General features: G+C 45.2%; 1 protein-coding gene across 6 annotated transcripts in view; it reads right to left on the bottom strand.

Moving 5' to 3' along the window:
• PIAS2 (protein inhibitor of activated STAT 2) overlaps window positions 1-14069 on the bottom strand; it is a 28120-nt gene that overhangs the window by 7684 nt on the left and 6367 nt on the right. For all 6 annotated transcript variants that reach the window (XR_004843163.1, XR_004843162.1, XR_004843161.1 and 3 more), the window contains exons 3-9: window positions 11693-11777; window positions 11056-11106; window positions 10834-10924; window positions 5605-5739; window positions 2808-2913; window positions 1608-1681; window positions 546-706 (exon numbers count right to left, since the gene is read on the bottom strand). Coding sequence is in view for 3 of the 6 variants with exons in the window: in XM_009647694.2 (XP_009645989.1) it covers window positions 546-706; window positions 1608-1681; window positions 2808-2913; window positions 5605-5739; window positions 10834-10924; window positions 11056-11106; window positions 11693-11777 (703 nt within the window). In the remaining 3 variants the exon portion in view is untranslated. The remainder of the gene's footprint in view (window positions 1-545; window positions 707-1607; window positions 1682-2807; window positions 2914-5604; window positions 5740-10833; window positions 10925-11055; window positions 11107-11692; window positions 11778-14069) is intronic.

The raw sequence follows: 14069 nt of genomic DNA, 5'->3' as shown, positions 1-14069 counted from the left end.
CTTAAAGGGCTTTTCCAACCTAAACGATTCTGTGATTCTATGTACTCTATGTACTCTCTCTCCCTAGCTCACCTTACCCGAGAGCCTGTAATTACAGCCTTTGCAGACGTTGAAACCTAAACGAGTATCCCAACCTACCCACATTCCGCCCCGACATTAATGCAATTCACAGATTTCCATACAGAAGCAGAAATCACCATCCTTTAAATCAAGTCTGACACTTGTTTATGTGTTAAAGTTTAAAGCCAATAGCTTCAGAAATAGGGTCACATAAAAAGGAGACCTATCCTTAGATGCCGCATTTGCGTTTCTCCAGAGAAAACCTACTGAGGCTCAAGAGTTTGATGATGCAGTTAGGAAATAAACTTACGTAGTTCATGAAATGGGAAAAGAAACTAACAGAGTCTAATGGTTCCTCCCAGTCGAAAGTATTTTGAAAGAGAAAACAGTGTGAAATGGCTGAACCTCAAGTCACAACAGCAGCTATCAACTACGCCATGAAAGATTTTTCAGTAATTGTGTAATCTGCAAATGCAGTCTCTTACCCATCTAATATTAGGCTCTCGTAAGCTGCCTTTTTGTCACAGACAGGGCAGATCCAGGTAGGCTTCTTTTCATTCATTTGGAGATAAAGAGCAGCATCAAAACATTGCAGGTGTGTGCAAGTAACAGCCCGGCACGGGATTGTCAGTCTCATTTTTCCCAGCTGCAGGAGATGCATTTAAAAGAGCGTCAGAACAGAGACAGTGAAGTAGGCCTGGATGGCTAACAACGAAATCGGGAGGCTCTCGGTGGAGTAACTGCCTCTCCTCGCTACAGAGGCGCCCAGCGCAGAGGTCGCTGCAAGGCAAATCCGCCCTACCAAAGCACGTACGGTGCACCCGGAGAACATTAACGTCATCCTCAAAGTCTTCACCGACTTGAAAAGACTCAGAAACATTTCTAAATGGAACTGCATCCATGTTATTTCCAGGATTTCATTTTTACTGAAAGACCGGCTGAGCACCCGCTTGATCGATTTTCTCTTAGCCAAACGTTTCAAGCGTTTGTGTGAGCTCCAGTTACGCCAGACTCAGAACGGCGTTATACCCATTTTAACATTTGACTTCACAGACCCGTCACTGACACGAGGCCAGTTTCCACCTGGGAAAGAGAAACCCCAAGGCAGCGTGACCTTGCTAGGCGGTGATCCGGCTTTTTGTTTGTTATAGTAGCTGGCAGTATAAGCAATACCACCTAAGATGAAGAGATCCAAAGTTTTATTTATTACTGTGCCATTTAATTATGCTGTCACCCTGCCCAATTAGCCTGGAATGCCTCAGTATATGAGATTACTCCTGCTAAAGACCTCGCTATGCACACACGAGCAGCGACTCGAGTCTGACTGTGTTACAGCTGAGGCATCCACAGTTCTAAACCGTCATCGTTTGAACGCTGCTACATTCGGGTGCCTGCAGATGCACCTTCCACCCACTACTTTGTATTCATGAACCCATATAAACCCAAAGCCACTTAAGTTCCTAAGGCAGGACCTTTTAAAGCCAGCCCAGCTCCACGCTAAAGATGAACACCCAAACCTGTGTATGGTAGTTTCCAGCCATACTTACAGGACACATCAGAGATACCCGCAGACTGGTCGTGGCAATCTCACTATCAGGATCTGCAGTTAGTTTTTCTTTAACTATTAAAATAAATTAACAAGTTATACACAGACATCGGTATTTAAAACACTAATCTTGATTTGCGACTTACTTTATTTCCAGCTATTCAGAAAAAATGTAAACGTCTAGAAAACTAGTTCACAGCAGTATCAAACTATAGTTTCAGTATTTAGAAGCGACTGGCAAACACTGGGCATCACGAGGTTGCTGGGTGCACGGCAGACGCGCTAACAGCCACAATGGTTAGCAGGGCAAACTCAACCCGACGTGCGAAGAGATCAATAAAATCATCATCAGAATCATAGAATCGTAGAATCGCTTTGGTTGGAAAAGACCTTTAAGATCATCGAGTCCAACCGTTAACCTAACCCTGCCATCCCACCACTAAACCATATCCCTAAGCACCTCATCTATCCTTCTTTTAAATACCTCCAAGGATGGGGACTCTACCACCTCCCTGGGCAGCCCATTCCAGAGCCTGACAACCCTTTCAGTGAAGAAGTTTTTCCTAATATCTAACCTAAACCTGCCCTGGCGCAGCTTCAAACCATTCCCCCTCGTCCTATCATCTGTTACCAGGGAGCAGAGGCCGACCCCCACCTCCCTACAGCCTCCTTTCAGGTAGTTGTAGAGGGCGATCAGGTCTCCCCTCAGCCTCCTCTGCTCCAGACTAAACAACCCCAGTTCCCTCAGCCGTTCCTCGTATGACTTGTGCTCCAGACCCCTCCCCAGCTTGGTTGCTCTCCTCTGGACATGTTCCAGCAATGCAACATCCTTCTTGTAGTGAGGGGCCCAAAACTGAACACAAACACCTCAGCGAGCGAGGTACAAAGACAAGACAATCGGCATCGCATGCAAGTGAGTAGAACCCATACTCAGGGCATCTACCTGCACCTCACAGCCCACCACAGTAAGTGGTGCTCACGGCATTCCCTAAGAACATTCCAGGTGGGATCTCTAGGTGTGCCTCCCTACCGGCTCGGGGACCCTCACTGAAAATACGCGTGATGCCTCAGCCACAGCACCTTTGATACCTTGGGCACAGACTTTCTTTTCAAAACTGCTGCAAATTCCTCATGTATTACCAGTTTAAAGAGCCACCAACCACCCTCCGAAAGTGCAGACAGGCAAATTAATCGGACTTACTTAGTGCTCTGGAATGATCGGGGTTTCGGATACCTTTCATTTTTAACCTCTGCAAAAGCATAGCTGAAGTGAGCTGACGAACGAGATACACAGACATGGAGTAATTCTACAAAAAGAGTGATTAGAGGTTAAATATCGATCTCACACAGTACTTCTACTATGACAACAGATTACTATTTACACTAGTTGTAGCGTACAGTAAAAACAAAAACACGCAGATGTTCTGCTTTAATACTTATGAAAATCATTGACAGACAACTTCATTACTGCAAAAGAATCCAATATCTGTCCAGAATTCTCCTGCCAATCAAGTCCAATTATTTTACTCCAGCCGTGACTTAACCAAGAAGAGTCATTCCACAACAGAGAGACAATCTGGGCTCTTTCCTTGGAAAGATGATTTAGACTGGCGACACACCTTCTCATACATGCAGCCTCTCATACATGCAGCCTTTCAGATCTTCTCACATCTGTCTCCTAAATCCTTCCCTTTCTTCAGTGTCAGCCCGTTAGCGGGGAGCTCAAAGACAAATCACATGACAGAAGAGGAGATGAATGCTCTTACAGGTACTAACACAGCACCTTCAAATGGCACACAGCTGCACCAGTTTCTTTGTACCTTTAACTCGCTCCACACTTTTAAGCCAAGCCTCATTACACCACATCCACTCCTCTGAGGCTGGCCAGGTTTCCTAGCATTTACTACTCTTCCCTAATTCACACCACTTGCCAGCTTCTTTTGTTCAGCATTCACTCTCTTCAAGGTCAATGAAGAGAAAATCCTGCAAGTCCCGCTACTGCAGAATAATAATGGTTTCATTTGTATAACAAATACAACCCGACAGCTCTTATTCGCACTCCCTGCCAGCCACCTTCTTATGGCTCCTATCCTGTCCGAGTACTGCACAAGAATTTTAAACAAGAACACCTACTGCCCTGCTCCTCTTTTACCACCTGTAGGAAAACGAGCTCTTACCTAGAGAAGCAGTTATCGAAATGCATGGGAAACCACCAAAAAAAATTGATTTTTTTTTTTTCCCCTTAAAGAACAACCATACATTGCACTGTTTATTGCCTAAAGAAAGAATTCTATAGGCTCAAGTCTGACCACCTCTGTGGGCTTAATGCCTCCTTTGCTCAGAAGCCCCCCACTATCAGTCAAGTACACGCCAATAAGCCCTTACCACGCGAGCCCACTGACACCCCCGCTGTCCCCAAGGCTCTCATTTAGAGGGTGGGTAGCAACGGCCGCTACGCGAGCTCCGATACTTGGAGCAGAGCACCCCTGTTAAACCAAGCACGGCTTAGACCTTTCCCTCCACCTCTGTTTTAGAGGAGAAAAAAAAACCACAAACAAAAAGCAGACACACTTTGCTGTCAGCACTGCCCTTCATTTATTTTCTGAATATTAACTTTCTCTCCAATTTATTTTTTTAAATATTAGTGTATAAAAGCTTATAATGGAGTCTCACTTCGAAACACATTGTGTCTGGTCCACAGATTTTGACTTGGAAGAAAAAAGTAAGAGGTAAGCCACTTTGATAACTGAATCCAGAAGGATTTACACAACTAGTCACAGAGAAGTAAGCAGTTCTTGACTTACCAACAGTTGAAAGGGCTGCTAAAACAGCTATTTAAACCTAGGAAGAATTCAGAAACTCCCCACACCCTCCCTTTCTTTCTTTAGTAAACCCACCGGGGGATTTCTACACAGCAGCGCAGCCATTTTAAAAGCTAATTCCTTTTCAACTACAATTAACGACTACACGCACTAGAAGGCAACAGGTATCACATTTCAGTCACCATCCCCTTTATCTCCTGCCTCCTGAAGCCTAGCATGCTTTTCCCCCACTGCAGCTTTCCATGAAGAATTGCTTTATGAAGGGGCTTCAACTTTCTCCACGCACACCCTCCCCCCCAGCTCTCCATCCTTCCCCACACTGAGTCACTTCTCCCTCAGGTCACCCAAACTTCCAAAACGATCTTCACCTGTAAGAAAAAAACCACGCTGCTCAGATACCCTGCATTACAAACACACACGGAGCACATGTATGGTCCAACCAAGCATGGCTGAGATCCATCAAGCCCATAAACAGCTCACACCAGCAGCCTCACACCTCCCCAGTAAAACCTTCCCAGCAACCTGCCATCCAAGAGCTTTCCGAGCTGGAAATTCCACCCCTGTTTTGGTTTATTTGCAAGTACAGAGAGGCCATTTTCCTGTAAAAAAGGGAATCTCAAAAGAACAGAGATGGAAATATCCATTAACTGCTTCTTCCTATGAAGTAAAAATTGCTTTTGGAAAACTACTTAGTATTACTCGGTTAAAAAATAAAAACTTAAAAAAAAAAGCGTATTTCCACCCCCATGAGCCTGGCACATCTGGTCAGTTTAAAAAGCTTTCCCCAACAGACAGGTACAACAGATACTGAGAAACATGCCTTCGAATACAGAACTGCATAATTTCATTTTTCACACTATTTATACCACAAACAGATTTAGGTATTTTTGACACACATTTCAGGCAACCCCTAAGGGCAGGCTTTCTCATGCGAGTTCTATAAGGAAGTCTTTGCCATCCATATGCAAATCTTATATACGTTACTGTAAACTACCACACTTCTATAGCAAACTTTGTTTCCTGGCACGGATAAGGTCAGCCACCTAACACCAAACACTTGCTGGTGTATGCCTCGCCAGCAACATCAGGCAGCAGGGTAGAAGGAACGCTAGATCAGGTCATTACTACAGGTTATTATTACAACTTTCCACATCCTACAGAACGTACAGTTTTTACCTTTCCAATTTCAGAAGCCCAAGAAATGGAAATCTGGTTTGGCACTGCTGAGGACAACCTAACTAGAGATGTTATATTCAAGGGGCGCCCAGGTCGCTTCTGTTCAATTCCATTTTTTGGCGGTGGAGCGTATCCCTATGGGAAGAAAGCACAAGGAAAGTGTTACCAGCTCGCCCTGCTGTACTCTGAAACCTGCTGAAACAGACTTGTTAGTTTTAAAAACAGATCTATGGGAAGCAAGTAAACCTAGAGGCTCTCTAGGCTGGAGACTAAGCTCTACGCTTACTCTGAGAAATATTGCTCTGACAGTTCGATACCCTAACTCAGCCACGATTTTCAAGTGTTTTTAGATTTTAAAGTGGTTTTACAGAAGTGCCTAAAAGGTGGAAGAGAACACAGTTTTGGTCCAGGTTATGTTCACTGGAAGAGTAAAAAGCAACACTGATGCTTTGGCCTTTTTTTCCCCTCACTCCACTGAAAGAGAGCAGAACATCGCAAGTACACAGCTTTAGTGACAGACACAGCAAGTCACAAAGAGTTAATTCAGTGTTTCACACCCAGAAAACACTTGATTCTATTTAAGAAACAATAAAGTCTTGTTCCAAGAGCTCCACATCTCCTTGATGTCTGCTTTGCCTCATATCAAGCACACCTAGCGTCTGTCACTACGAAAGCGAGCCAGCCTCTAACAGGAACCCTGAGAAGCTCCGTTTTGAGCTCACACAGGCAGCCTGCAGTCCACTCATCTCAAAACCAACTCATCCTGCAGCGGAAAGATGCCAATAAAAAAATGTCAGCCCTTTGTCTGGCACAGAACAGACTGCCCGATTTCATTTAGTTTAAAGACAGCATTGTTCTATACAAGAAACTCTCCCAGAAAGGATAAGCTGAGGGGGGTGGAAACCACACCAAACAAAAAAAACACCCCATGCATGTATTTTTTTACCCAGAGGAACACACACATTCACAGCCTAGTGCTTGGAAAAAAAGAGTTACTTTGAAAGGCGCTAAGTCTGAAAATAAAAACCAGAACTAAACAGCCTCTTCCATTCACCAGCCAAGCACGCCACAGGAGAATCGCTGCCTTTAATCCAAGGAGGGCTCAATAGCCATCATCTTGTTTCCTAGGTTTCCGAAGCAGCCCTGTTACTACTAGGCCATACATTTCACCTGACAACCAAGCCCTGGCTGTGCCTCACCACTGCCCTTCATTAATTTCAGACAGGGCTCTGGCTTGCAGTGACAAAACTGACGGAGCTTCCACAGTGCAGGCCTGCCAGGCCAGCAGGGCAGACCGCAGCGGCTGCAGAACTCTCTCCAAGATGGTTCTCATCCCAGATGATGAGTGACCCAGGAGCTATCAGGAACCTTTCCACGTGCACTTTATCGCAGAACGTAAGAGGCAGCAGATGTATGGGGACTGCTGACAACTTCACATTTAAAAGAATGAATGATTTGCCATTTCTTTAATCAGACTAACAGCTGCAGCCATTTATGGAGTATAGATCCCAATGGCTTTGTTGTAATAGGCCTTTCTCTACTATGGTGACTTTATAACGAGCTTATGTGGACAAACACACCATCCCTGCAATATGTAGGAGAGTATTTCCACACATACTGTACCATCTCAATGACCCTGCTGGTCTCCAACCTAAAACGAAGCTGCCTTCCTTTCAAGAGAGCAAGGATGCAAGTTCTCTCTTATTTCGCAACTTTTCTTTTTGAGAGACAACTCTGCAGCACACGTGCTTTATTTCAGTCAAGCTTTTGATGTTTTTTTCCACAGAGCAATGACCTTGAGATCAGATTCAGTCTTGTACTCCTAGAAGACTTTAAAACCTTCCCTTCCTAGCCTCCCAGGACTTAAAGAGCACCCCGCTTGCCTATCACAGCCAGCGCGGTCTAGCACTGTTTAGTTAGGCTGCTAATCCCAGCAGCTAGCAAGTCCCCACATGATTTGGGTCTTGAAGTCTTCCACACTTCTTGCAAGAACCATCCATATTAGTCAAAGCAGGTGGAATCTGCTATAGCCAGGAAAAAAAAAAGATCCATCACAGAAAGCATGACTGCTCTTCCATCTGGCCAATTCCAACCTGCCCCAACATATTTGATTCTGTCTTCTGAAAGAGACCTGCAGTGGTCTATGGAGGTCCCCCGAGAAGACAAGCAAATTACCTTTCTGGACTTTTGTGTTTTATCTTGCCTACAGGAGAAGCCAACAGGAGAACCACCTGCTGTAGTACATTATGCATAAAATCCTTGTTACTTGCCAAGACACCAGCATGCAAGGCTCTACACCTACTCCTTTGAAGTCACAACCAATACTGTAAGAGTAGGACAAGGATAGTTGTAGGACTACAAGAAAACACCATGTTAACATGAGTTGGCACAACCTGAAGCAGTACTGGCACACCTGCAGCATTTCTGTGGAGTTTCTGGTAAGGATTGCAGCCAAGGAGATGACCAAGAATAATTTACAGACATCTGCAGAGGCATGAACTGCTATACCAGGGAAAGCTAGAACAGTACTCACTTAAGAACTGTACAAGTTGGCAATAGAGGCTGGCATCGCTCATTAACTACCTAACACCAATGTTACAGAGTTGGACAACAGCTGCCTTTGAAGCAAAGAAGTTATCTTATGTTTCCTGCAACAGAAAGGAACCCCCAGAGGGATGCAGACAGTGACCAAATCAACAAAAAACATGTTTGCAGGAACACTCAGACTGAGACTGTATTTGCCATTCAGCTCATATTGAAGGAGGAAAGGAAGTTGCCAAGACAATAGTCACCAGGGGTCTGGAGCACAAGTCTTAGGAGGAGCAGCTGAGGGAACTGGGGTTGTTCAGTCTGGAGAAGAGGAGGCTGAGAGGAGACCTTATCGCCCTCTACAACTGCCTGACAGGAGGCTGTAGTGAGGTGGGGGTCGGCCTCTTCTCCCTGGTGACGGACAACAGGGGAGGGGAAACAGCCTCAAGCTGTGCCAGGGTAGGGTTAGGTCAGACATGGGGAAAAATGTCTTCCCCAAAAGGTCTGTCAAGCCCTGGAAGGGGCTGAGTCCCCACCCTTGGAGGGATTTAAAAGCTGGGCAGACGAGGTGCTTAGGGCCAGGGTTTAGTGGTGGGATGGCAGGGTTAGGGGAACGGTTGGGCTTGGTGATCTTAAGGGTCTTTTCCAACCTAAATGAGTCTGTGATTCTATTCACTTTCTCACCTAAAGTTTCTGCTGAACAGATTAAAGAATCATCTTACAATGTGCAGGAAGAACCTATGGGATTTAGATCTAAAGCAAAACAATAATCCAAGATTACAAACAAGTTTTGCTACGACTGTGACATATGCTACACAGAAGATGGATAGCGTAACACAGCATAGCAAGGTGTACACCGTATTAGCAAGGCTGAGAACCAGCAGACACTGATGTCCACAGGATAACATCAGACCCAATTCTTTTTGGTGGGCAGCTTAAAGAAAGGAAGACAATCTGCAGAAGAAGAAAGGATGAAATCCTAAGGTTTGTCACAAAGAAAGTAACTGGCATTTGCATAAAATGCTGACCAGAAAATCCTCTTACTGAAGACAGCTAGAATTTTTGAGTGGTTAAAGAAAAAGGGGGAAGAGAAGCTAGAGAGTCTCATTTAAGCCAAGTAGAAGCCAAAAAAAGCAGTCATGGTTGCATATGGCAGGAGGAAGGGTACAGGACATCAGGAAGCTGACAAATACTCTGAAAAAAAGGTTTCACACTTCCTCTCTCCGCACAACATTTTTCCAAAGCCACCGCTGGAAAAAACCCCAACCCTCTGTACACTACTTTTTCCATCTTCTGAAGCTTCCAGAACCATTTCAGAATGGGTTGCAAAGAGTTCATCTCTGTTTTACTGTACAGAGATACCTATCCTAGAGATTTTTCAAGAATAATTGGAGGGCTTTTCCTTTTTCGTATATATTCAAGCCTTGAGGTGACCCTACCTGCATACTAACTTCTGCAGCATCAGACACCAGCAACACATGTGACTGCCAACACTGTTCTGTTCCAGTATCTGCAAATGCTAGGAATGCTAAAACGTGTCTGTTCTTCATCCCCGCAATGAATTCTGCTCTAAGCAGACAGATGCAGAGCAGCATAGACTTGTACACAAGAAGGTGATACCATTCCCCCATAACAAGAAGGAACTCAAGCCAACCACAAATACAGATAGCCCAAACAGCGATGGCTACTAGCAGTCAAGTAGTAGTCAAGGGATAATGTACTTAAGAAAAGGGGAAAAAAGAAAACACGCGGGCATTTGCAGCTGGAGGGCGTGAGAGGAGCAGCCCTGCAGCCCCCCAGGTGGGTGCAGCAGGAGGGCAGGAGGGGCTCCAGGCACCGGAGCAGAGATTCCCCCCAGCCCCGGGTGCAGCCCATGGTGGGGCAGGCTGTGCCCCTGCAGCCCAGGGACCCCACGGGGAAGCAGATCCCCTCCTGCAGCCCGGGGAGGACCCCAGGCCAGAGCAGGGGGGTGCCCAAAGGAGGCTGTGACCCCGTGGGAAGCCCGCGCTGGAGCAGGCTCCTGGCAGGGGCTGTGGCCCCGTGGGGAGAGGAGCCCAGGCTGGGGCAGGTTTGCTGGCCGGGCTGGTGACCCCGTGGGGACCCAGGCTGGAGCCGTCTGCTCCTGAGGGACTGCGTGAGAGAAAATCATGAGTGAAGTTGAGCCCAGGAATAAGGCAGGAGTGGGGGGGAAGGTGCTTTAAGATTTAGTTTTTATTTCTCATTATCCTACTCTAATTTGATTGGTAATAAACTAAATTGGATTTCCCCAAGTCAAGTCTGTTTTGCCCGTGACGGTAACTGGCGAGTGATCGCCCTGTTCTTATCTCGACCAACGAGCCTTTCGTTATATTTTCTCTCCCCTGTCCAGCTGAGGAGGGTGAGCGAGACAGCGGCTTGGTGGGCACCTGGCATCCAGCCAGGGTCAACCCACCACACATTTGGTTGTTAACTGCAACAGAGGAGGTTTGCTATCTGTGGCTAACATACAATTAATCCATGCAGTGACTGTAACATGATTAATAGTACTAATGGCTCCCACACAGCAAAGGTACAAACTACATGCCTAACATTAATAACTAGGAGAAATTTGAGTGGTAACAATAACCAACTTGATTGTTTTAGCAAGCTGACATTACAGAACACACACACCCCCCTCCCACAAGTCACAAAGAAGCCACAAATATGTACAAACAAGCTTACCGGCAAAGGAAACAGCTTCCCATTTACTTTAATACACAAACTATTAGGGTAATTATCTTCTTGAGGGCAGCTTGTCTCTGCTAGGCATAACCTATATCCCCAAAAAGAGAAAAGCATCATTTTCAAGTCAGTGTCACCACATTCATACATCCCCACCAACATCTAGGCTTATGGTACATGAGCCAATTAAGAAGTTATAAGAGAAAACTATGAAAAAGGTACCTTAGCTGAACTTGGACTGTGTAATCTCTCCTGCCCCCTGGCAAGAAGTCCCTGTGACAAAAAGAAAGAAAAAGAGAAGTACCCATTTAGACAGAAGATCTCATATTCCAGTCATATGCAGGAAGAACTGGCACACTTGTCCCAACATCACTACACTTCGCTCTTATTTTTCTTTTACTGAACAAATCTTATCAGTGACACCTCTGTCTAGCCACTGCAAGTTAAGCAGGACTTTAGGATCATGATCCTCTGTTGAGAGTTCATAGTAACAACAAAATATGATGTTGCCAGAGAGGAGAAAATCCTATGAATTCTCTTGGCTTCCACCACAGGTCTTGCAACAACATGAACCCTGGGACAAAAGTAGCCTTCCATTCCTGCAGTCAGGAAATGTGCAGGGAAGAAAAGCTTACCACCTCTCTAAATAGTCACAATTATTTGGAACCAAGTAATTGTTAACTCTTTAGTGGCGTAGGATTTACCCCAACTGCACATAAGCTCAGAATAACTTCAGTGAGGATTATTACCCTGCATCTGCAAGCTTACACGATGCATAAAATGAACCAAACCCCCCACACTTTCTCCTGAAATTTTGCAAAAGTTTACCTATGCTATAGGCCACACTCTTACTTCTTACCTGGAAATACAGATTTCTCTGACCTGCTGAGGTGTTAAAGCAAAGATAAAAAACTTCTCTTGGAACCTCTGAATACTGCTCTGTACTAGAAAAAAAAAAAAAAAAAGACACACAAAAGAGGTTTAATCATGGTGATTAAAGTCATTGATTAAAACAGTGCCTGGAATTTAGTTTTTTCCTGCAACAAAGCATAAGTCAATCAAATTGTGGTTGAACTGCATGTAACTGTCAACAGGAAAGCAACAGAACAAATCTTTCATTCAAGTATATTCAGATAGCTTAATATCACATTACACTTCAGTACTAAAGCAGCTTGGCAAGCTGCGTTATAATCCTTTCTCCCAAGGGAAAAAGGTTCAAACAAACACACAACAAAATGTAACACTGGATACCTGACAAACAGAGCAGCACAGAGATGTTTACAACTACTTTCACGTACTACAAGAAGAGAACATGCCCCCAGAAGTTAAGGGACAGCTGGAAAATTACTCAATTCAGAAACAGCTAAAGGTAACCAAGGTTTGGGGAGGAAGAGAGGGAGCACAACCCCTAATGCCAGAGAAGCCAGCTAGACTTCACGTCCGGGAATTAACCCTCAGTAGCATTTGGCAAAAAAGTAAATACAGCTTGCACTTCAGAATCCTACTTGTCTCTCAGTGACAGGAAGCAGTAATATTTTAGAATTAAGCATTCATAGTATGTACATGTTACTTTTCTTTCTTTCGACTTGAGAAGTTAGAAATCTTGACCTGCAATAAAGGTAGATTGGACAAGTCCAACAATTTAAAGCAACCAGCAAGGAGGACAAATGCAAAAATAGTACAACTCTTGTACACTGTGACATTTAGAGATTATCATCTCTATGCCCAGAAAACACACCCAAGAAAGGATACAAACACAAAACAGAACACAGGTGGAGCAAACACACACCAAGTTCCTCCAACAATTTAAAACACCTACATTGTGCATGTATGTGAACGCATACCCCCACAGACAGCATTTTATATTTTAAAATAATACTTGAGCATGTGTAAAAAAAAAAAAGATCATGGAAATATTTTGCTATTGAATTGAGTGCGGGTTAAAACTAAACCCCACACCTGCACCTGCTTTTGTGTTCTCCTATTAGTACAAAAGAATACGTACACTCATCCCTTTTGAAGAGTTGCAGTGAAGCAGACTATACTTCTAGCTCTCTGACCTATTTGGTTTCCAAATCCTTAATTCTCAAACAAAAAAAACTTGTTTTTTCCATGTACCAATCACCCGACTCTACTAGCTGGGACTATAAGCTACCCGTATCAATTTAAAAATATTAAATAAAGCCTCATTTCCAAATTTGCTTGCAACTCCATGTTTGTTAGAGTGATTTTCAGCCAATGTTCATATCCTTCTAACATCGGAAGGGCCCATTATTTGCACATCAAGCCATTCCTCACATCTCATTTCCCCACTCCTCCTCACACAGATCTGAGTTGTAGCTCTGGCTGCTGCCACCTTCAGTTACTGTGCTCTGGAAAGAGCTTGAAGGCAAGTACTCAGTCAAATTAAGCTTGATCCCCCTTGCCCATGTCCCAAATGTTACAGGATTAGATCACAGAATTCCAGAATGGCAGGGGTTGGAAGGGACCTCAGGAGATCACCCAGCCCAACCCCCCTGCTAAAGCAGGCTCACCCAGAGCAGGTTGCACAGGACATCATCCAGGCAGGCTTTGAATATCTCCAAAGGAGACTCCACAACCCCCCTGGGCAGCCTGTTCCAGTGCTCTGTCACCCTCAAGGTAAAGAAGTTCTTCCTCGTGTTCAACTGGAACCTCTTCTGCTTCAGTTTGTGCCCATGGCCCCTTGTCCTGGAGCTGGGCACCACTGCGAAGAGTCTGGCTCCATCCTCGTGACATCCACCCTTAAGATATTTGTAAGCGTTAATGAGATCCCCTCTCAGTCTTCTCTTTTCCAAGCTAAAAAAGTCCAGCTCTCTCAGCCTTTCCTCGTAGGGGAGATGCTCCAGTCCCCTCATCACCTTTATAGCCCTCCTCTAGATTCTCTCTAGGAGTTCCTCATCTTTCTTGAACTGGGGATCCCAGAACTGGACCCAGTGCTCCAGGTGGGGTCTCACTAGGGCAGAGTAGAGGGGGAGGAGAACCTCCCTCGCCCTGCTGGCCACGCTCCTCTTCATGCACCCCAGGATACCACTGGCCTTCTTGGCCACCAGGGCACCCTGCTGGCTCATGGTCAGCTTGTCGTCCACCAGGACTGCCAGGTCCCTCTCAGCAGAGCTGCTTTCCAGCAGGTCAGCCCCCGGCCTGTACTGGTGCATGGGGTTCGACCTCCCCAGGTGCAGCACTCGACACTTGCCCTTGTTGCACTTCATCATGTT

The sequence above is a fragment of the Egretta garzetta genome, unplaced genomic scaffold (assembly GCF_000687185.1).
Source record: "Egretta garzetta isolate BGI_Z169 unplaced genomic scaffold, ASM68718v1 scaffold179, whole genome shotgun sequence".
In the NCBI taxonomy this organism is placed as follows: Eukaryota; Metazoa; Chordata; class Aves; order Pelecaniformes; family Ardeidae; genus Egretta; species Egretta garzetta.
This window is presented reverse-complemented; position numbering and strand designations above follow the sequence as displayed.